This window comes from Apis florea, unplaced genomic scaffold (assembly GCF_048593485.1).
Source record: "Apis florea isolate Af1SG1 unplaced genomic scaffold, ASM4859348v1 contig_3493_pilon, whole genome shotgun sequence".
Taxonomy (NCBI): domain Eukaryota; kingdom Metazoa; phylum Arthropoda; class Insecta; order Hymenoptera; family Apidae; genus Apis; species Apis florea.
In genome coordinates this window covers 1,829,053-1,854,727 of record NW_028256772.1, presented here as the reverse complement: position 1 = coordinate 1,854,727, position 25,675 = coordinate 1,829,053, and the positions used below count along the sequence as shown (strand labels likewise).

Sequence of the window (25,675 nt, the reverse complement as noted above, 5' to 3'; positions counted from 1 at the left end):
ATAATTTGCATTTTTCTTTCGAAACTGAATGAATAGATAAGTGAGATGATTCTCAATCCTTGTGGACATCCATAAAATGAAAAGGAAATCCCGTGTGACTATCTGCGTGACCAATCGCAATTATAATTGTGATAATGATTCTTATTAGATAAGTTATATTGCTGGAAGAATACTGTATCCGAAGAATAAAGATGAAGATCGATTACCATGAGGAAGAAAAGAAAGGAAATGAGGAGAAGAACGAGATAGTGAGAAGAATAATAATTTCAAATAGCGCGATTTAATACTACAGGACACGTGGATAGGCGCGCGCAAGCACACATTCCATTGTATGTTTCTTCGAATCATTTGTGTGCATCGAGATAAGTATGATGATTATAAAAACCAAACTAACGATTTGGTTACATAGCCAATAAAATGTAACATGAATAATCATATTGTCGTATTAGTCATACTCTCGTATTAAAAAAAAAACATAGAGATAAAAGAAAGAATCGAAGGAAAGAATGATAATAGACAGAAGAATAAGCAAGTTGATTGCGCAACTAAACGTAGTAAATTCGGTCGATATAATAGAATGTTTGATAATACAATATAGGAATTATCGTATAAAAGTATATCAAAAGAAGACAATAGTGAAAATCATAATAATTTGATATTTGAAGTTGGGAGTAATAATCATAAGCGAGGAAAGATAGAAATATTTGAAACAAAAGTCACAATAGTGCAAGTAAATTTATGAGAATACATTTTATATAGATAGCAGTAGTATATATGTATATATAGATGAATAATGAAAATAGGGAACTATCAATAAAGCGAACTCTATCATTCATTATTATCCATATAATCAATATCGTCGAATAAGTTTATATCAAATGCGAAAAGAAGAAATTAATTACAGTAATTTCGTTAAAAGAATGGTTTTAAAGATAGAATTCACACGTGAAATTTCACGTGTTGAGAAATCTGTATCATAGCTGTTCGATATAAATTTACGAAGGATATGGAATGAAAACTTCTTTTAATTCTAGTACATAAATGATACGTGATTTTAATCTTCATCAATAAAACAGAGGGGAGAGAAATGTATATATTATATATTTCGCCATGATAGAAGTTGTAAAACATATATTTGAAAGGATAAAATTATGAGAGGTATACATGCGCACAAGTTTTGTAGACGACACATAATAAATGACAAATCTGAATAATATCAAACAAAGAACGAAAACAAACCGCGTCGCCATCTCCCTTTAAAGCTACACAACAGCTCTTTTTCCTCTTGCTCAGCCAACTATGCTTTGCTCTTCTGCTTCGCTGTGTTATCGACGATGAACCATTCTTAACAAGAAGTGTTGATTCTTTGGTTGATCATCAATAAAAAATATGATTTAGGAAATAAAATACATTTCACAATTCTTTTATTTTAGATAGAATAGATTTTAAGATTTTCATTATTTCTTTCGAATAAATTACATTCAAATTTATTAAAAAATATTTCATATTCGATACATACATACATCGAATATTGATAAAAATTAACATTAAAGAAAATTTCTATAAATATAATTTAATTTCTAATCTTTGCTATTTGCCTCATTGGCAACAATCATTTTAATCTTGCCAAAAACTTTTATTTCGTATAAGTTTATACAATAATATAAATATATTGTGTATATATATATATATATATTGTATCACAATACATATGTTATAATTTTCTTAAATTGATATGATATATTTTCATCTGTAAAAATTGTTATTTCTAAAGAAAAAAAGTATTTTTTTTTTTACTTTTTTGAATATTATATGCACATAAAATGTTTTGCAGACGCAAGAAATATTTGGACTTTCAAAATGCATCATATTTCTCACGTAAGAACGATTTGTGTGTCAACATATTGCTTACGTTCATTTTTGTTTTATAAAGAATGAATATTTTTTTTTCTATTTATTATATTATTTCACTTATTTATATATTTTTAATAATATAATTGTTAATTTTTTTGTCAAATTAAATAACATATCTATGATTTTCAAAATATAATACTTCTTATATAACTAAACGCTAAAAACTAAAATTTCTTATAGCTTCTTATAGCTTTTGACATAATAATTAACGTAATTATAGTTTATATTTAGTTTTGAAAAAAAAATATAATCTAATATAATAATTTAAAATGATAAGAGATGAAAAAATGGTATATACATACATATAATCGAAGATGCATTGATACATAATCGTATTAAGAATTAACATGATAAAAGAATAATTTCATAATAAAAGATTTTAAATATTTCATATTTTCTAGTGCAATTGAAAAAGAATAAGATTTACTATCACAATATAATATGTTTTATTTTATTTATAAATATTTATAGATAAATTTTTCTTAGGATTTACCATCATTTACAAACTTTTTTACAATTATTCTTTTTGAATACAGAAAGTTAAACATATTTTTCGAACATATTTCTAAGAATTCTGAAACTTTAGTTGCAATATATTCCCATTATTTAACAATACTTCAGGTCGGAAAATAGTTCTGCTTTAGTTCTGACTATGGAACGTAAGCTTTCATGATTGAAAGTCGGGTGTTAGAAGTGGCGCCGCGTAGCGGTGATTATACAAACTATCACAAAGCGAGAAGGCGATCTCTGTTTTTCTTTCTTTATGTCGATCATGCTCTCTTCGTTTATCTCTCTTTCTTTTCTTTCCCCCCCCCCCCCCCTCCTCTATCCGTTGAATACTATACAGTACAATGGTCTATTCTTTCGGTCTACCTGTCTGTTCTTTTCATCTTTGTCCGTCCGCAAACTGTTTGTCAGTCTCTTTCTTTCCTACTTCGTTTTCTCATAATAGGTTTAGTTTTTCACTCTCTCTAACTTTCTCTCTTGTTCGCAAGTTACAGCACCCTCTGTTCTATTCTCTCTCTTCGTGCGTCTCTCTTTCAGTCAGGCTGCCGCAGCCTCGATCGCTCTTTTCTTTTCTCTTTCCCTCTTTTACTTGGTCTCTCTATCTCTCCTCTATGCCCTTCGTTTCCATGCAACCTCCCTCAGTGCGTGACGGGTCCGCGGGCCACGGAGAGTCAGAAGCGCGCGCGCGGCCATGTTTACTCGATTTTGGTGGCGTTTCTTTGTCAGACACAACGCATTCTTATCGGTGCACGTTGCAATATTAATTATGCCCGCGGCCGGCCGCGTAACCACGTGTACACCGTGATTTTTAGTTAATTGTGTTCTCTGTGTTTGAGAAGTGTCATTTTGCAGTTTTTTCGATTGAACGCCAAGAGCGTGCGCGTATGTTGGCTCTTCAACACGATTGCGAGCACGTTGCGAGAACGAAAAAAAACGATCAGCATTTGGTGTTCAATAATAAATAATAAATTTTAACCTGGAAGACAAAACGTGACGAAAATACCTCGCCTCCGCGAGATGGAGGAGCTGCATAATGGTGTCATCCTTATCAAGTGTAAGTTTTGTTCCTGTGAGTGTTTGTCAAAATTTCTATTGAATTTCTATTTTCGTGGTGTGATTTTTCCGTGTTGCATGCATGTTTAGTGATGATGTTCAATTAGAAATAGAAGTATATTCTCTTTTCTGTCATTAGTTTATTGAAATTTCTAAATTGTCTAAATAAATACAACGCTCTAACCTGTCTGTTGGCATTGTGTTTTGAAATTCGAAAGATTTGTGAGATAAAATATTTTTCCAAATAAAAAGGTAATATTCAATAATAGTTTTTTAAAATTTTTTTAAATATTCATTCAATGGATGAAATAATGTTTGGAGTATGAAAGTGACTATGCGACCAATTCTATTGCGACATGGTTGATCATTGTTCCGATAATTGGCATCGGTACGGTTGCGTGGAAACGATGAAACGCCCGTACCGTGTAGCGTCAACTTCAGGACAGTGCCCAGCATTCTTGGTGCATCATCCATATGTCTCCTTCCTATCCTCTATCGTTTTCTAACGTCTTTCGTTATCAAATCTTCGTTCAATTTGTGAGTAACGTGATTCCGTTTATGAATCATGGTGTTCTCAAAAACGTGTTTCACTGATAACGTCAGTAAAAATAATTACAAAATTATTAATATTACATAAAAATCTTAATTTTCAATAATGTCATTCTGCATAAATTAGTAAATTTAATCTTTACATTAAATTGTTTTTAGTTTAAAAATTTTTAATAAATCTACTTTGTTTATGAAACGTTTAATGTGTTGTGTATTCATAATTTATAAATGCTAATGGGAAATAAATTTTGCAATTTTTATTTCCTTATGATTTACGTCATAAATTTGGTAAATATCGATTGCATGTGGACTATTATGTCAAGAAATAAGAACATATGTGTATAAATGTGAATTTTAAATCATATGTGTCGTGAACATTATAAAAACTAAACCGTATGTTTTTACTTCGGGACCTGAATTGCTATATTTATCGTAATCGGCATGCCTCAAATACGGTTTAATCTAATAGATTCGTGTTAGCATACGCGACACCTGCAAGATATCGATTTAAATTTTTAATTCGTCTCGATTTGAGATTGAAACATTTGAGCAACTCATTTAGGACACGTCTACACGATTAATTAATGTGGTAATTTTTGCCGAGTGATGTATGATCTTATAAATCATCGAACAAGTATCGAATATTTACTATATCATAGATCTTGTTATTCGTGCGTGGGTGTGCTTTCTCTTATAAAAGTGCAAATTGAAATGTCATACCGGTCGTCGGTATTTTGCTGGTTATTAAAAATGTGCTGTTCGCTAAAAATTCCATTCGCTTTCATTATTGTGCACGTAGATGAACCGGTTAAGATAGTGAAGGGGAACAAATAGGTATTAATCTGTACCTTTCGAAAGCGACATGGATAATTATACGCTATATAACGTCTGATTGAATATTTATAAATACATAAACCAAAAACACTTTCTTTTGAATCTCTTTCTTGAATATCAAGAAATCATGTGTGTATGCATATTTCATCATATTTGTCGAGTTTTTAATGTATATGCAGTTTTTATTATATTTTTTTTTCTATTTTTTATTTGTAGTAAATATCAAATTATTATTGCCAGTATGAACCAGAACAAAAATTATTACATAAAAAGTGCTTTTTACATGTATATATATATAGTATATATATATAGTTTTTTTAATTACTTTTTGCCATAATTATTATAATCAAATATATGATTTTTATTAACTTATATATAATAAATTTACGAAAAAAATAATAGAAAATTTGTTAGTTATTATAAACAGGAATGAAAAAAGAAAAGAAAATAGAACACTGACCGTGACAAACACGTTTGAAACCACAAAAGGCAATTCGTAATGATAATAGTATGGCAATATATGTAATTCAATCCAGCCTATTTCACTGAACGCGAGTCACTTCGGTTTCCCTAAAAACCTGTTTAGTTTTACTTTTCCTCTCCCACAGATATACTATCAATAGTCTAATAATCTCTAAGTATCGATATCTATATGTTTTAAACGTTCTTATAGATTTTTTATTTTTATAATAATGTAATTTTATTTTATTAATTTAATTTAAAAAATTATTTACAAATATCTATATATAATAAATATTTTTAATTGTAGTAAATTTGCCACAAAGAAACAATATATTAAAATCCTTATTAATTATATCTACTATTAGAGATCTATTTGATTACATTTTCTGATCTTAAACTATGATTTATTATATAATCTTATATTATATATCAATGAATTTATATATTTATATTCCATCTTTTTCATTTTCCTATCGTTATAAACGTTACTCAAATGAATGATATAACTAAGAAATTAAAAAAAAAACTCTAAAATATATTTAAAATTTTTTTTGAAAAATTAAATTAAACATAAGAAGAAATTTTCCTAACAGATAATTTTAGAGTGTATTTAAATATTTCTTTATAAAAGATTAAATTCAACATCTTTCTAATATAAATGAAAAAGATATCGATTTTCTGATCATTACTTATAAAGATCAAGGTTATTGTGCCATTATGTAATATTGTACGGAAGAATCTACGCGAATATTATGTATTCATTGAAAATCATAGGCGCAGCCATTATGAACTGGTTTCGCGCGCACCCGCTGGCAAGAACAGTTGCCGCCTAATCTCAGTTATGCGTGTTTAAATGTGAACAGTTAAGGGGCCAGGGATAACCGAGTGCGTAGTAAATTCGGCTCCCCGCTAGCGAAAAAGGAAGTATTCTCGTGCCGATGACTCCTCGAATCGTGGACTCTGTCGTCAGAAATAAAGTTAGTGGGGAGCACGTGTGTCTCTGTAAAAAGCTAACCTCTTAGTGAACTGCTCACACGACTTCATGCTTGTAATGAATATACATGTGGCGTGTTGTTATAGACTTACACATATAGACCCGCACTCTACTACTCTTTTAATTAATTGATACATTCCAAAATTAATGATTATATTGTATGAATGCAAAATATCATTTTTTTTTTTTTCACTTTTCGTTGATTGATATACATACATTTATTTATATATACATGATATATATGTATATTTATCTTATTTCAATAGAAATTATTTTTCGAAATAAAATAATAAATAGTATTGTAGGCACGCAGATATAAATTTAAAATAAATAAATTACAGAATTTTAATCCATTTGTAAAAATATTCGAAACAGAGAAAGAGATGGGAATTAGAAATTGGAAGGAAAACGTTTCGCAATGAAAATATAGAGCATTTATTTTGCATGTTAGAAAACAGAGATAAACGGAATGCGTAGTAGTTAATCGGTCATATAATACAATTTGACTTGTACACGCATCTGTGACGTAATAGATTTTATAAGACTCTTCCGGAAAACAAGGACGGTATTGTATATCCTGTATATAATTAAATTGCCCTCGCGATTAATTATCGTGCCCGCACTTTTTGTTCATAAATTTAAATAATAAATGTTTCGACATTGTTAAGATAATTAATAATGTTAAACAATTAATTTATAATTTTATATATAAACAATATTAATACTATTAAATATTGAATAACAAATAATATTTATATTACAAATATAAATATAAAAAATTTAAATTGATTTACACGATAGTACGAAATATATAAATTAAATATTTTCATGGAATATATAAATATGTACAATCATCAACAAACAATTTGACATTATAAAGAAATGTTAAAAACTATCACGCAATGTCGGTGAAATGCACAAATCAAATACGCAATATTACCTAATATATCCACGAATGAGAAAGTTCAAATGCATAAAAGATATTTCTCGAAGCTATAGTCTGCGCGCGTATAGATATACGTCAGTGTATGAAAACAACTCGTGTCAGATGCAGATTGTTATACATTATTTTGTTACATTTATATGTAGTGTATCTTATTCATTCCATATAATTTATTTTTATTTAAATCTAAATAAAAGTAAAAAGGCTCTAGAAGCATTGAAGAGATACATAAAAAAAAATCGAGGAAGATATACGCTATTTTTAAAAAAAAAAATATATATATATATATATATTTCGTAAGTAAAATACATTTATTTCATGGGTGTTTCTATATACGATAGGGATATACTTAATTGATCTGAATAGTTTCTATTGTTTTATTTCGAAGTATATTAATACATGCAATTGAGATAATCTGTGTGATACGAACATCTGTTTGATATACTTGTTATATGAACATGTATATTGTATTCTTACTTTTATATACATTATATGTTAATATAAGGATTTACGGATTCAGTCACTATGTTTATATTTAATACATATATATATATATATATATATATATATATATATATATATATATATATATATATTTTGTCAGTATTATTAATATGATATATTTATATAAATGAAGGTGTTTATATATCATAGACGTATAAGCAAAATTCAATATGATACTCAATATCAACAAATATATTTTCGCAAATCTAGAAAACCATGTGACGATTATATATGTTATAAGAAAAAGTTATTCAAAATGTTGATTTCTACAATATATTCAAAAACTATAATTAAATAAATAAAACGAAATTAAAATAACACCCGCTTTGTAGATAATTATTAAATGTATTCATATTTAAATAATACAAGAATTAATAACTAAAACAGAACAATAAAATATCACATAACAAAAAATTGAATTTTAACAATTCCGAAGTGTCGTTAAATTAGACTTATGTTTTTGCTTAAAAGATTCTTGCTTACCGAGATAATTAAATAAGTATTGATACACCTGTCGCGTACTTCCTCTGTCTTTATCGATGAAAAGAATCATTTCAGAAAAGTGAAAAGTCAAAAAAAAAAAAAAACAAAATTGTTTTCATCTCTGTTTACTGTTAAAAATTTAACTATATATATTTATCATGATGATTCTCTATTATCTTAAAGTTGCTATTAATCTATAACAGCACGAATTAAAAAATAATTATTCGAAAAATAACAATAATCAAGTATTTAATCATTTTTCAATGTGCTCGAGTATCCGTAAAACGTGTTATAAGTTATGATATTAAAATAGTTCTATCGTACATCCATTTATCTGTGCTTATATTCCATTTCTGTATTTGATATTATGCATGTATTTTCGCATAATGTAGGAAAAGAATTGATAAATAGATTAGAAACATTTGTGATGAAATATAGCCAGGATTCTATTAATTTGGTGTTTCATTAACAAGCGACTTATGAATTATTAACATCCATATGATTCTTTTCGAATATGCATCTCACGAAGATAAATAGAGAACAAAATAATCATAATCATAATTTCGTAATATTTGAAAAATTAGGTTATGTAAATCGATGTGCATTATATATGTATCTATATATATATATATATATATATTTTACATAATAGTTCTTATTTTAGAATCAATTTGAACAATTTGAGAAATGTTTAGTATTTTATTAGCAAGTTAATGTTAGTTTGTGTTAAACTACTGTATCATCGATTGTCATTTGTAAAATTATTATCCCAATAGAAACGATTCTCATATATAGAAGTTATTGTAGTAATTTTCTGATACGAAATTTTCTTTCATATTCTTTCACGAATAACGTAACGAATGAACTTTCTTGAAAAAATTGTCTAAATGATTTATACTACCTTAACGAATTGCTTAAGTGATCTACGTAACTGTAACGAATCGTTTTAGTGAGCGATGCATTTCATACTGACCTATGTCGTAAATTGATTTTATATAATTAATATTATATTTATATAATTTAATTTTACTAGAATTTATTTTAATTTATTTGCGAAATATGAAATGATCTATGCTGGAAATATCATTTATATAAAATTTATGTCGAAACGTAATACTCGATGAAATAAATCTCGATCATTGATAGAAATTTTTATTTGTTTCAACAATAATCCAAGCTACGTAATGATATCTCATCTATTTGGTTCTCGTTTATTATAATATATCATTTTATAAATTTCTATTATCTTTAAAAAATTTTTATACGATTGAATGAATATAATTCATTGAGAATAAATATCGCAAAATCATCGTGACTAACCTTATTCGTATTCGTACGTACTTCATATATAATATCTATTTTCTACACTCAGGAAGATAAGACATTACGAATAATCATATAATTCTAATATTTTGTAAATTTTTATTCGAGTCGTATTCCACTTTCGATTCGTTTAGATATTTTTATTTTGAATATTATATAATATTTATTATTATATGATTATCAATAAAAATAATAGCCATGTATATGTAATTTAAAGATATTTATTTCTTAATTGATTTAAATTATATTTGTAATTATATTTATTAAATTATAATTTATAAAATTGAAAATTTATAATTATAGCGTATAAAATTTCCATCTGAAACTATTTGTTTGCATTTTCGCTTTAATAATAAAATTAAGATAAATTCAAAATTTTATCACCACAATCGAAACTTTTTTATAGTTCCATTCGTTTTCGCATTCGTCTTTTCTTTAAATAAAATTAATTTTCAATATCTTAGATCGTTAAGATCGGTGAAAAAATTCCATTGTTAAAGTTTTCTGATATAATTTATTTTTATTCAAAGAAATTTTAAATGAATCGATACTTAACGATGATTCATACACAAATTAGAAACTATGATAAATATTTCAGAGGTTCTTTTCAATTTTTTCAAAGTCTAGAAAAATAAAAAGTTCAAGCAATAAAAGATTCATAATGGTTTAAAAAGATATAGAGATTAATTCTTCAACACTTAAACAAAAAATTATCCTAATTACCTTCATTTGGCAAATACAATTATAAAGTGTTATAAAGTAGTGTTATAAAGTGTTGATCAATCATCGGAGTAACGGCCGAACTATTTCTTTCTCTCTTCCTCTCTCCACTCTCCTTGCCCATAATCATGTGATGTTAAAGATTCATTTCTATCCTGTCCTCGTAGCGATCGAAGAAAAAACAACCGGCGTTTACACTGATCCGTTTGACGCGCAGCAAGGACGAATGAAACGCATGCGCCCGCGCTATCGCGTGCATCGTGCGAGACAAGCGCGTTCGTCCCTCTGTCTCCGTCTCGCGAGATCATACGCGTAGGTCGGCCACAACGAAGCAGAGGAACGAGCAACGCGCAACACCCGCGAGAAAATAGTGTCGATCGTATACTCTGACTCGACGGTCGCGTTAAAATCTTCTATCGTTTATGCGAGTACATTCGTGTTGTAGAAGTGGAAGAAACGGTTGACGTGTTCGGGTAGATTATTCAGAGTTGCAATAATATAAATAATCGAAACATGTTGAATTTCTCAAGATTCACGATTTATCGATTATTTTATTTGTGTATCAATTATTATATTATATTTCATATAAATTTGAAGTTTTAATAACATTTTCATATGTGAATTGTTTCTGATGTTACGAAAAGAGGTTATGCTTGACAGAACGACGAAACTTTTCGAGAGTACGAAATTGTGGAAGCAAGATCGAGAATCGATTCTGAGAGAATTGAACTGGTTAGTAAATTAGCAAAGTTGTGAATAGGATGCTTTTTTACAATATGAATATATGAGAAACACACAGTGTGTCAAATATCGAATTGATTGCATTGAATATTGTTTGTGTTGAATAAGCTGTGTGAAGATTTAACGGATAGCTAAGAATTATTGTTTTTAGTATTTGTATTTTTAATTATCCTTGTTTTTTATTAACAAGATAATGAATTCGATAAAGAAATCTTTGATATCAGATAATTTCTAAATTCTTATTCTTATATTAATGCAATAAAATTAATTTTTAGTATATAATAAATATATGTATAATTTTAAGGAATGAATATATTAGCACATTAAACAATAAATATACGAAATAATGAGATAAAAATAATAAAAATGTTATTTGCAAAAAATATATCCAGAATCAATTCATTTGTTTCGTTTTATAAATTTTGTGCTATAATGCTATGTGGAATAATAAATTGTGCCATGTATTCCTATTCATTTATATATGGAAAGGGGACGAATAAATAGGTTAGATAAAGCAACAAATAAATGATTTCTGATTCAATTATAGAATTCAATTGAACGGAATTATATTTATTTCATATCGATTTCAGAAAAAATGGAACTCAGTAGATTTGACAAATAGATAAATCAATGAAAGAAATTTAATTACATATAATATAGGACGAAATTTTAGCAGAAATTTTCAAAAAAATTCAACAGGAATTTATTATGTATCATTTTTCGAATATCTTATCTTATTAATTGTTTCTATATTTCTGTAAAAATTAATGTAAGTCTACTATGATTCACAAATATTCATAAAAAAGGAAACTCGATTAATAAATTTTGTTCACTTTGTGAGAATCATTTTAAACATTTAAAAAAATCAAATAAAAATTCATTTATCTTTTTCGTGTAAAAGAACACGTGTACTCGTGTCTGGTGTGCATGCATGCATAGATAGATACGTTTATGTCTTTCTGTATTCACTCGTGCGTGGTCAGGTCGTGTGGGTAGTGGACGACGATATGTTTTCAAATATTTTCGTTTTGTGAAAGTCCCTTGTTGCGACACGACGCATGAAAAAATAATTTGAGTGTTCGATGAATCGAGAAAACGAATCATCTTTTGGTTCTATAGTTTTTAATAGAGAATAAGATTGAATAGTGGAATAAAAAAAAGATGAATCGAGTTTGTTTTTATTTGTTTGTTAAGAAAATAATGTAAGTTTTAATGTTGTTATTAAACTTTTCATATAATTTTTTTTTAATTTAATTCTTTTTTTATTAAGATTTAAAAATAAAAATTTGATAAAATATATAACTTTCTTAATTTAGTTTTTTGCATTTAATTTGTATGAACAAATTTTTGATTATAAATACGTATTGTTAGTTAATTTTAATTTCTATTAAAAAATAGAATATATATCTACCAAGATATAACTTCAATATTAAAAAAGTTTAGATAGCTATGAATTAACAAAATAGTAATATTCAATTTGGTGATTATATTTAATAATTTTCAGTTTTAATTATCATATTTTATTTAATAAACTACAACATTGATATTTAGTAATATGAAAAAAATTAACTATATTTTGAAGAGTCATTAAATTGTCGGTCATTCCTCTTATTATTGAACATAATTTTCTTGATCACTGTATACGATACATGATGGCGCGATAATCGACTTCCTGCGTACGAATAAATGCAAGGGGTGTCTCGATCAGTCGTGTTATCTTTGAAACATTAATTATCAAGTCTGTCAATGGTAGTGATCCATGATTTATCCTTTAAACCTCGGATCTATTAGTTGTAATTTTTTATTCTTCGAATAGTCTGTTCAAAGAGCATCAATGCATTATTTTTTTTTTCGGTTCACTGAAAAGATTGATAAAATTATAATTTAAGAGAAAATACTTGCATTTATATCTACTATTATTCAAAAATTTAGTTTACTTGTTCGATGATTTTAGATTTTTTTATCAAAAATTATATATACTATGAAAATTTAATTATGAAAAAAATCAAATATTATTCATATCTTTTTTAAAATATGTAGAATTCAATAAATTCCTAAAAATGAAAAATAATAAATTGCAATTTTTTTTTTATTTTTTGTAAATGCAAATCATAGATATTTTGAACTGAAACTTTGAACTAATATTATGTTTCTATTAAATGCATTTGCACGTGCAAATGTTACAATATGAAATAAGAATTCTTACGTTTTTGCATTGATCTTATTGCTAGTCTCTACGAGAATCTGTAAATTGAAATTATCACCAAAAAGAGAGAACTCATATTATTATTCAAAAGCCTCACTGGAAAACTGGAAATTGTAAAAAATTACAGTTAATTTTCGTGTATTATTAAATCTTAGAATTGAATTTTTCATATTGTAATTATGGAAAGTTAAAATTTATGTTTTTCCGTATATATAAGATTAATTGAAATCTCAGTTTATTGCTTTTATTTATTTTTTGTTTTTAATTCGGATGAGATACTCGGAGTCATAAAAGCAAAGACGGTATATCAGTCTCTGGATGCCGGATTGACGTGTTGAGCAAACATTCTGAATGCGTTATGTGTCGTTTGTGGCGATTTCCTGTTAGCGAGAAGAAAGAATATACCATAAAGATCGTGTCTTTTTTGTTTATGATGTTTTCATCTTGAATATATAACTTTTCTTTCTAGTCTTTATATCTTTAAATTATTTCTTTCTTTCTTTTTCTTTCTTTCTTTTTTTTTTTCTTTTAATAATTTTTCATAAAAATCAAATTAACAATAGTTGCATACACGAAGATTAATAAATCATCGTTTTCGAGAATAGATATAACGTTTTTAATTATCGAAGAAAAATTTTTTTATGTTTTTCTTGTTTTTTGCTCTCATCATATATTATATTTGAATAATAGAATTAAAATGTAAAAATAAGATTTAATAAAAAGTAAATTTTATAAAAATGACATGGAAATAACAATTCGAAATAAAAATTATTGAACTTAAATATTCATTGCAGCATATAATATTTTATATATCTTTATCCTTGTTTTTATTATTTATAGAAAATGACGCAATATCGTGCTATATGCTTTACGATACATTCTACATAAATATATCCTTAGAGGATCTTATCGTCTGTTGGTAAAAACATGATTCGTATGCATCACTTTATTTAATAACATTGTAGTATATACTACGATGCAATTGTTTTCAAAAGTTTCATACAGAATATTAAATATATTTATTACTATCATAATTTCATTCGTGGATGATATTTATTTGCTTAATAAATTCTAAATTCTAAAAATTAGATAACGATCATGAATGATATAAAGAAAACAAATGTTTTAATGTCGAGAAATGATCAAAATTCTACAGAATAGCTTTTAAGATGACACTCCATATTTTTTTTACTCAGTTAGATCTTAGCAAAAGACGATGGAATATATCGACCGAATCTATTGCAATATTCATGCCATACACTACAAGTTACAAATGTTTAATGAATTGCTTGAACAAATTATATGCGTTGTATTATTATGCAATTTGCTTCGTAATGAATATTCAGTGGTTAATCCTCCATTTAAGATATAAATTCAAAAGTTTCGATAGTATCGGTAAAAAAAAGTGTTACGTATCAACAATGCAAACGTAATGCAAATGTAAACATCTAACATCTTTCATATCAAAGATATAATAAATGGTATTTTTTTTTTTTCTAATTCAAGTAATTTATTCATTTAATTTTTTTAAACATAGATGAATATAACTTGATATTTGTGATGAATTCATCGAATTGACGTGTTATTATATTAATATTCATCTAGAATGAGCGATTATGTACCAAATATGCTAAATTCAAAGGTTAAAAGGTGAAATTTTAAATAAATATCAGTAGTCACAAATACGTTAATTATGTAATTTTTTAACGACAAACAATCTTTGCAATATATATGATTCGTTCAACGTCAGAGAAAAATATGACAGTATTGTCAATAGTTTTATATACAATATACGAAATTCATTTCCTTTTTGAATGATATTCATAGTATTTCCTGAGAAAATATATGTATATAAATATATATATATATATATTTCTTTTATTATTATAACAAAAAAGAGAACCGAATTAGTGCAGTGTTACTTTATAAATATAAAATTAAGTGATTTATAAATATAGAAAGATGTAACATGATTTTTAAATATTTAATAATGCATTAATTATTTGTTTTGCAAGTAATTTGTAATACTTGTGAAATTGGTTATTTCGAATACTAGATATCCTTAGATAATAAATATTTCCTTGTTTCACTTGTTTTAATGGGATAAATGTCAATATTGCACATTGGTTCAAAATAGGAGAAAAAAAAAGTCATGAATTTATGAATGTTAAATTCAGATTTTTATATTATGATTCTTACTTAACAGGATAATTGGAGGACAAACATTAACACGAATATGTTTCAAAAAATGTCATTAACTTATAAGAAAATTATATCGTGAAAACTAAGGAACAGATTGTCTTTATGAGGTAAAATCGCGCCATACTTCAGGTAATTAGTCGAATTTTTTATTTTTTCATTTTTTTTTTTTTTTTATTTACAAAGTTATGCTGAATTACCTTCAGAAATTTTTTAATTTATTTATAAAACGAAATGTGTATATATTCTATTATATTGTAAAATATTGGTAATTTTTGAACTTGAACTTAGAATTCTTTTTCTGATAATTAAAATATATGGTATTATGATGTTGATCTTCCCCTGTGCGGAAGTGGTAGGTTCAATGCGTTGTTGGTTTTATTAGACTTTCCGGTGTGCGAGCTGCGCTCAAGTTATTTCGGTGTTAACATCAGGGTGATTATATTGTTAACACGAGTCGTTCTGCGTTTCATATATTCTTTTTCTCACATTTCTAAATTAAATGTATGTGTTTTTCACATGTTTGCTTGATTTTAAGCGGATTTGATTTCCCATTGCATCTTTTTTAAGCATTTTACGAGAAATGCAAATTGTGACAAATCAAAATAAAAATTATGATATAAAAATAAAAAAAAAAATAGTTTATAAAATGTTCCAATCTATTTCTATAATCGAATATTTGTCATCGTTTAAGATGAAAATATATTCCGGTATAATACATTAAAAATATATACACAATAATCACAATAAAAATGGATAATAATAAGAATAATCGATTAATTTTCTTTTTTTTAATATTTCTTCTTCATTTTTACAAGAAATGAAGTATTTAAAAAATTTGATACATGTTACAGAATGAAAGATGTAGGATGAAAAGTGAATATAGAAATCAAGTCTTGACTGACATATGAGAAAATGTGTAAACATTGACCATTATATGTGCTTATCTCTGAAACGTGGGAACATACCAAGTCGTATTTAACTCAAATGATTGCTAACTGGACAGATGACAAACGCATAACTGGACAGTCACATAAATGATCAAGCATATTGTTTCATATATACATATATATATATATATATTAAGATTATAAATGAAAATTTTTTTATGATAAAAAGATTATTGAGATGATTTTTATTATTGTTTCATTAACATTTTTGTTAACAGTTATTTCCAAATTGATATTAATGAAGTAGTAATTAGAAGAATAATAAATAGTTATTAATTATTATATGTAATAATATATATATATATATATATATATATATATATATATATATATATATAGATGTAAATAAATTAAATTTATGTACTTATTCAATTCAATTATAATATTAGTACTTATTTTTGTATTTTAGGATAAATGTTCTATTTATTTTAAAATATGTCTAATACAATCCTGTACTAAATATATTATATGATATAAAACTGTGATCTCTGTGATGATAATGAAAATAGCACATATATATATTTTTCTTTTTGCCACGTTTCGAAATAATAATATTTTTTTTAGCGAATAATAATAGACTAAAAGTCAACTATAAAATAAAATATTATGACTTTGAAGAAGTGACTCATTCGCACACCCTTATCTTCGTTTATATTGTTTCTAAACATGTTCATAGCAAGTTTAAAAGTTTAGTAATATAATCGATATGAACTCGATGCGCATTTGGTGTTCTTCCATTAGTAAATAGCAAATATTTGAAAAACTATTGTAAAAAATGCAAATATTGATAGAAAAATACTTTGATAGAAAGATCAAATACAAGATTAGAAACGAACATTTCGTATGAATATACAATATAAAATATATTTATATAAGGAACATTTTTTCATAAATGAGTAATTATGAAATGAATTGAAGACTCGAAGTCTTCTTATATTATTTTTACTCGTAAACAATTTACTTGTAATTAATTATTTAAAAGAAAAAAATCAAGAAAATTAGATTCATGTGAAATACATGATCGATTTTTAAATGTAATCGATGTTAAAGATCTTATTGACTTTCGAAGAAGGGTGATCAAATCTCGAACGATTGACACATATTATATAAATAGAGACTGTCGTCACACGTTTCGTAACTATATTTTCACAAAAATATAGTTAGTATTAAGAGGCGTATGGAAATGAGTTGTCTTGATCTCGAGGAGGTTGTTTAACGAACGATCTTACAAAACTCGTACTAGTTTAACATCAGATTTGTAATAGCATCCTTTCTCGCTTTACCAACAGTTGATTTTTATGAGACTAGTTATTCTCTTGAAAATGCAATAAATTTAAAGATACAATGCATTGAATGTTATATCTCATGATGAAAATATTGGGATCAGTTTCTCGACTTAATTATCAAGCAGTATACTCATTGAACTAGAAACAATGGCTACAACTAATGATGTCTAACAAGTAAGAAGAGAGAGCACTATGCACAGAGAGAATAACAATGTGATCCACTTTTAGTTCGAACATCTTTCTCTATAAGAAAGTTCTTCAACAATGCTGTTTGGTAAATTTGATTAAAAATATAAAAAATAATTCGTATTTGTAAAAATGTTGTGTCAATTAATAATTTTTGAGAATAAGATAATACTATCTAATGAATACTGAAACTTATCGTAGACAATTCTAATAATGTTTATAAATAAAGCTAAAGAAAAAAAAAGATATATTAACATGTTTCATTGAATAATACGAATTATATTAATAAATTTTTAATTAAAATAGAACCATATTGAAAATGATATTTTTATTAATACATATGTATGTATAACAATTTTTTTCATCTCAATCTTTCACTATTTTTCATCGTGATGCTTAAGTTAGATTAATTTGAAATCAATATTATGTCATTTAATTTCAGATGAACCACGTTCAAGGTGCAGATCATGGGATGACGTAGGACCGGCTAAAATGGAAACAGTCGGCCAAACGCATAGACAACACCATCCCTCCTTGGAGGCAACTAGATCCAATACTTCAACACAGTCGGCTAGAAGTGAGGATTCCTGGTGCTCAGCTTCAGACCATGACCTTTCCTCGGATGATGAGAGTGAGAAGAGTAATATCAGTATTAAGTAAGCACTGCAAATATATCAAACAAATATTTTTTAATTACATTAAAAATTTATTAAATTAAAAAAATCCAAATATTTATTAAGTCTGTTCAAAACAGAATTTTATAGTATATTAAAAAATATATAATTTTATATACATTAATTTAAGTATTTTCTAAAAAAAACAAAATTAAGTTTTTTCTCCTGATAATTTTATTTTTTTATTATTAAATTGAATAAGAAAGTTCATGATTCGAATTAATTGTGATTGAGTATAATTATTAATTTTACAAATCAATCATTGAACTACAGTGATATCCTTGTCAAGACATATATATATATATATATATATATATATATATATATATTGAAACGATTGTTAATTCTCTATAGAAGTAATTGCCAATTGAGAAACACATTGCACAAAGCAAGGACGTTGTGCGACAAGTGGAGACCTCAAAATATGCGAGTGAACAATGCTGATCCATTGGATTCGCCCGGAAACCATGGAAGATTATCTAGATGGTTCAGCATCCGGAGAGGATCAACGCAACAATATGATGTGGATTCCTGCGACACGATATCCCTTACCAGTCCGATCAAAACTCCCCAAATGCCGCAACTTTGTGAAGTAATTATCCAAAAATTATTTCGATATATATATTCTTTTTATAAAGAATTGTTTTATATTTTAATAATTAAAATAATTAATATTTTTAATTTTTATATCATATCTTTTGTCCTTAAAATTTTTTTAATTATATAAAATAAAAATTTGAAAAAAAAAATCAAATAGTATATAATAATTATTATTAGTAAAAGAACTATTATTATATTTATTATACACAAGATAATATATAAATTTAATTACACACATATATATATATATATATAATTTTAATTAAGATTGAAGAAGAAAATAGCGCAATGGTACAATTCCAATGCATGCAGCAACGTAGACAAACTCCACCCGCTCTTCCTCCAACACCTTCGAATTTAACTCCTCAACAACTAAAACGTCGACATATAGTAGCCGCTATAGTACATTCGGAAAACAGTTATGTGTCTACGTTACAGAGGCTAGTGAATGTACGTATTATCTAAAAATCATGTCGCATAAAATTCTTTCCAGAAATTTATTTAAAAATATTTCTTTTCAGGATTACAAGAAACCATTAGAGGAATCCTCGCCACCTATATTGAGTCAGGCAAAAATAGCGACATTGTTTCATAGATTACCTGAAATTCTGCAATGTCATACATTATTTAGAATTGCATTAGCGGAATGTGTACGTTCATGGGATAAAGACGAAAAGTTAGGAGATGTGTTTGTAGCAAGTTTCAGCAAGGCTATCGTTCTTGACATTTATAGTGGATTTATAAATAATTTTTCAGTAGCTATGGACTTGGCTAAACAAGAATCAAAAAGAAAGACTGCGCTTGCTGATTTTTTCAAGGTATAACTGAAAATAACAATACTTGTTCTTAATCATATTATAATAGATATGATAATATTTCAGGTGAAACAAATAAGTGCACATGACAGATTATCTTTTTTTGGATTAATGGTAAAACCTGTACAGAGATTTCCACAGTTTATATTATTCTTACAAGTAAGTATTTTTTAATTTTAAAAATTTTCAATGACAATATTAATATGATTGAAAAATTTTTATTAGGATTTACTGAAACATACACCCCAAGGTCATCATGACAGAATGTCGCTGCAATTAGCATTAACTCAATTAGAAAGTTTAGCAGAAATGTTGAATGAAAGAAAACGAGAAGCGGAACAATTCCAAGCATTTAAAGAAATGCTTCGACATGTATCTGGAAAACTGTCTCATCGTCCTCTTTCGTCTTCATCTAGGTATTTAATAAGAGAAGATAATGTTACACAATTGGTAAGTACATATTTTTAATAAAATTCTAAATATTATAATGTAATTTTCTACATCATGAAAAGTATGAAAAATAATTATGAAAATAATTATAAAAATTATGAAAAATAATTTTAGGAATTTAATCAAAATGGCATGATAACAAAATCAAAAAGAAGAAGGTTGTTACTTTTAAATGATCTCGTAGTATGCGTTTCGGTGACCCCAAGATCTGCAGAAGATTTTAGTGGCAGTGAAAGACTAACTTTGAAGTGGACGTACCCTGTATCAGATATTGAGGTATAAAAATAAACAATAATAATAATAATAGTGATATTAAAATTTTGAGAGTTTCATTAATCAAATAAATATAATACATTATATTACAGATTCAGGATACAAGCACTTCACCCACATTAAGTCGTTTATTGACTGCTGGTCTAAATAAAGGTGGTAGTCTAAAATCTGATAAAAGCGGAGATTGCGGACAAGCAGGTGCAGATAATCTGTGCGTAGAAATGAATGATCTAATGCATGATTATGAAGTTGTGTCTAGGATAAGTGATCTGATTGCACAATTGAAGGGTAAATATGAGGTAAATAAACAAAAATTATCTAAAATTATGATTATGACTTTATTTTTACATCTTTATAATTAAAAATATTGAATTTAAAGGGAATGACGCTTGAAAAAACTAAACAAATACTTCAGTCTATACAACTTTCAATACAACAAAAAGATGAAGATATGGTTTGGGCAGATAGTTGTTGCTTGCAATTAGTAACAAAACAAGGACAAATGTATACATTTCAAACTGAAAATCCTTTAGTGAAAAAAGACTGGATAACGGAACTTAGACTAGCACAATTAGCCTTAGATCCGAATAATTCGCCATCTTGGGAAGTACCTGAACAAGAACAAAGACCATCTACCAAAATGCCGCTTTTCGTTAGTTCTCAACAAGTATATCATTCGCAACATCAGACAGAAGTAAGAATATTTAGTGCAAAAAATATTTTATTTTTCATTATCTTTAAAATTCATAAAACAATAATTATTTATTCTTTAGGTACGTTGCGGCTGTTATTACACCACGCAAAATTCACGTCCTACAAGACGCCGTGGTAGAAGTCAAAGTTATTTATGGATATGTACAGGAGACGGTATATCCAGTCATGTAACAGTATTTGGCCAATCAACAACAGCCTCAGCCACCTCCTTGAAACAAATTACAACTTTTGACTTAGTAGAAACTAAAGTTGCCGCTATAGAATTCGTAAAAGGTATCTCTTCCGATCCACTGTCATTAGCAGGAGAAGTTGTATGGATGGGTACAGATTCTCGTAAAATTATCATTTATGCCGCCTTAGAACCTGAGAAACAAGAAGAACTAGGAAATTATTCTGTTGCTGGTCCAGTAATACAAATCAAATATCATTGTGATAATGTTTTTGTTGCCCTAGGAATTGGTTTGCTTCTCCTTTTCAAAAGACAAATGGATGGCACTTGGAATCTTAAAGATCCGTTTGTAATATCTCTAGGTAGTGAATCGGTATCTTGTTTGATGCCAATCAATGCATCTGTCTATGCTGCTTGCGGCAAAAAAGTTTGGGTACTTAACGCAGTTAATGGCGATGTTACCAAAAGCTTTAGCGCTCAACATGAACATGTTGGTAGTGTGAAACTGATGGCTCATTCTGGAGTTGGTCTTTGGGTTGCTCTTAAGAATTCAAGTACTGTCTGTCTATATCATACAGAAACCTTTAAACATCTGCAGGATATCAACATTGCATCCAACGTATTGAGAGTAACAAGATCGAATAATGCTTCGAACTCTTGTGGCGACAACTTAAACAATAATCAAACCACCGTTACTGTGACAGCACTTTTAGCATGTAAGGGTTTACTTTGGGTGGGTACAAACGTAGGCATCAGTCTGACAATTCCTTTACCGAGATTGGAAGGTGTACCTATTATTAGTGGCCGGGTCAATATTTCATATCACGCACATTTCGGTCCTATCACTTTTTTACTTGCTATTCAGAATCCAAGAAATATGATAAATTGTACAACTGATGAAATTAATGATGAGGAAAACGTACAGTTGAGATCAAAAGAATCGGATAATAATAGGAGCAGAGACCGAACAAGTTTAGATTCCTCTACATCGAATAGTATATTAAAATTGAAGCAACAATTGGCAGGTAGTCCAGTAATGTTGAGACGAAAACGTAGTAAAGAATATGAGAATAGAGGTTCAAAAACACTTCCTAGAGGACTCGGTTCTGGCGGGGGATTTCTATCAAATTCGATGTCCGGATCACACAGTTCTGGAGAAAATTGCGACGTATATGGTTTATACGGAGAATTGATGTATGTGAAGGATTACGAGAATGAGAATAACTCTGGTATCGATTTAATTTATGAGCCATTAAGAAGAAGTGATCCAGAACTGGCAGCCATACCAAATAAAGTTAGTACCTTAGATCGTAGACTAAAAATGAAAATCACTAGACCTAGGTCGCTTGATTTATCAAATTGGTCTGTCGATTCTCATACAAGTTCTTTATACACGTCTTCTGGTTCAGAAGAGAATCTCTCATTAAAAACTGGTAAATTGTCTCGAAATAGTAGTACAGCTAGTCGAAATGGCCCCTATGAAACAACCACTCCTAACAGTAGTATAGGACAATCTGTACCGGAAACAATACCACCGCACAATAATATAAAAACAAATAGTAAAAAAATCAACAAGACATTACAACAAATAGAACAGCCTAAACGAACTGTTCTAACCTTGATGGGTGGTCGAGGTTATATCAATTGGAGACAATTAAATGCGCAATCGGTTACTGATAAAGGTTCTAAATCGGGTTATACTTTCAAAGATCCTAATAGCAATGATGCGCACATTGTTTTGTGGGAAATGAAATTATGATACTCAATTATATTAGGCCTATCGATCCGACAGTATAGGTAAAAATGATAAAATGCTTTTAATGGCCGATGGCGAGCTCTGTAGAATCGGCAAATAGGACCAAAAAAGAAATTATGTCGAATGATATCCATTTAATTAATCGGGATGCTCGACAAGAATATGTTAATTAATTAGCTCACTTTTTAAGTTAGTCGCAATAAGTGTTCGATAATGTTTTTTTGGAATTATGTTTAAAATAATGTTCAACATTTTCGAACGTTCTTATCGTTTGCAGTGCAAAGATATAATTTTCATGTAGCTCTCTAAAAAAGAAAAAAACAAATATCTTTTTATTATACATGCTTCCATCCTTTAATGCAATGAAGATCTTAATATTTTTGTTATAAACAAATTCTTTTATGTACACTCGTATATAGGTTTTCACTTTTTTTTTTTTTAGGAACAAAGAGCATATGAATATGCGCATTATTGAAAAGAAGAATTGAACATCTATTTTGATAAATATTGTTATTTCTGTAGTTATATATAAAATAATTTAAAGCAGTGGTATTCTTATAAATAATAATGTAATAAAAATGATTAAATTTAAGATTATTTATGAATTAATTTGAAAAATGATCGTGACAATGAATACCACTGATTTGAAATTCCAGTTTTTCGAATTTTCGTTACTCGGTGGCAATCATGTGATGTGCACATGTATTTGTAAGATATATAAATATAGAATGTTATCTTACGCTTTATACGCAGGACGTTTCGCGTCATGGGAAAAAAATGATAGAATTTTTAAGCGTTTCTTTTGTTTTCATTTCGAATCTTGTAAATGAAAATATAAAAAAGGACTCCCACTTTTGTAAACGGGATGAAATAAAGGACACAGAACAGCGCCTGTGATTTATTTTTTCGATACACACAACATATGAATTTCTGACAAATGCTATATTAAATACTTTTTTAAGTTTTTTTCATTTATAAAAAAAAAAAAAAAATAAAAATACAAGTAATAATATCACAAAAAAAAACAAATTTAAATTTCACACAACTAAGTTTATTAAATGTGTTTAATTTTTTTGATAGATAAAGAAATAAAAAAATAAAATTTGAAATTTGATTTTGATGTTTTAAAAAAAATATATATATATATATCATATTGTTACTCTTTATCATACGATGTTGTAGATCATTCTATATGTATATTTAATAACATTTTTTGAGAGTGCGTAAGATATTTTATGTCTTTTATAAACGTATGTTGAACATTTTTGATATATATTTTACTGCCGAACGCGAAGTTTCTCAAAGATAAAGAAAACATGGATAAGAGAAAAAATAATATGTAAAAGAGGATCATTAATGATCTATGATCCATGTTGTTCATTCTTTACTTGTGATAAATTAACCAGGGAAAAAAATATAGAAAAGAGATAAAAATTTATATCAGTTACCCAGTGAGAGAAATATATCGTAGTTTTGTTGCGAATATGCTGTTAAGTTTTTCGCTATCGGCATGAACAAACGAGTCTGCATGTGTACATACATATTTTTCAAGAAAGTTAGTTTTTATATTGCAAATGAATCCTGGATAGATTTATATTTTGTATACTTTTTTTTCTGTTTAGGTTTATATAAATATATACATATGTAATCTTATTTTATATTTATATGAATGATATAGTATAACATGGAATTTATTCAGCAATACTTTATTACACACGTACACGCACATATTATAAAACATACATGCGCGCACTCATATTTATTACTTAAAAAGTTATAACGTTGTATCATTGTTATGTACGAACTTAAAAATTTTGTTATATTAGTGTTCAAAAAAGGCTATTCGATTAAATAATTTCCATTTGTAATGCTATATTGCTGAATATTATAAATATTTAAGAAAATTAAATTATAAATTTTCTATTTTTTTCACCTATTACATTATTTAATAATTAAATAATTGCAAAATATTTATAATTTCATAATTAAGAAATGATTTTTGAATTGATTGATTTTATATCATCATAAAACTTATTTTCAAACATAAATATACGCAATGTTAATTTTTAGATATATTGTTTATTCTTTGTACAATTACGATATGTTTACATTGTACTATGCTCATAAATAATTTTTTATTTCTACATACAATTCTACTGAGCATTCAAATATTTCTTAATACAGAAAACGAATTTACACACTTTTTTGTTCTGACATTAATATTTTTTATAATATAGTATACTACGATATGCATGAATAAGTACGATATGTATATTATACAATATGAAATGTTAAGTATTACGTTTTATTACTTTATCAATCTTTTTTCTTAAACTTTTACATACAATTTTCTACGCTATAGCATTAATC

At 27.2% G+C, this 25,675-nt stretch overlaps 1 protein-coding gene and 2 long non-coding RNA genes across 14 annotated transcripts in view; 1 reads left to right on the top strand and 2 right to left on the bottom strand.

Moving 5' to 3' along the window:
* The window catches only part of LOC100863726 (rho guanine nucleotide exchange factor 10), a 41,988-nt gene extending 16,774 nt beyond the window's left edge, over window positions 1–25,214 (top strand). For 9 of the 12 annotated variants that reach the window (XM_012486230.2, XM_086912883.1, XM_086912880.1 and 6 more), the window contains 10 exons: window positions 18,297–18,510; window positions 18,883–19,120; window positions 19,396–19,578; window positions 19,650–19,946; window positions 20,010–20,102; window positions 20,169–20,393; window positions 20,508–20,669; window positions 20,759–20,965; window positions 21,046–21,360; window positions 21,440–25,214. In XM_012486230.2, the coding sequence (XP_012341684.2) occupies window positions 18,297–18,510; window positions 18,883–19,120; window positions 19,396–19,578; window positions 19,650–19,946; window positions 20,010–20,102; window positions 20,169–20,393; window positions 20,508–20,669; window positions 20,759–20,965; window positions 21,046–21,360; window positions 21,440–23,308 (3,803 nt within the window). In that variant the 3' untranslated portion in view covers window positions 23,309–25,214. Of the gene's footprint in view, window positions 1–3,061; window positions 3,491–10,655; window positions 11,019–18,296; window positions 18,511–18,882; window positions 19,121–19,395; window positions 19,579–19,649; window positions 19,947–20,009; window positions 20,103–20,168; window positions 20,394–20,507; window positions 20,670–20,758; window positions 20,966–21,045; window positions 21,361–21,439 lie in introns of those variants that run through there. The other 3 variants (XM_012486234.3, XM_012486233.3, XM_031916384.2) reach the window with 3 other exon arrangements.
* Window positions 9,772–11,017, bottom strand: LOC147656909 (uncharacterized). The gene is made up of 2 exons (XR_015293505.1): window positions 10,290–11,017; window positions 9,772–10,189 (listed from the first exon to the last, which is right to left on the bottom strand). It is a non-coding gene; the product is annotated as an uncharacterized LOC147656909 (long non-coding RNA).
* On the bottom strand, window positions 12,499–15,583 carry LOC147656908 (uncharacterized). The gene is made up of 4 exons (XR_015293503.1): window positions 15,433–15,583; window positions 13,234–13,337; window positions 12,965–13,081; window positions 12,499–12,886 (listed from the first exon to the last, which is right to left on the bottom strand). It is a non-coding gene; the product is annotated as an uncharacterized LOC147656908 (long non-coding RNA).
* Window positions 25,215–25,675: the final 461 nt, after the last annotated feature.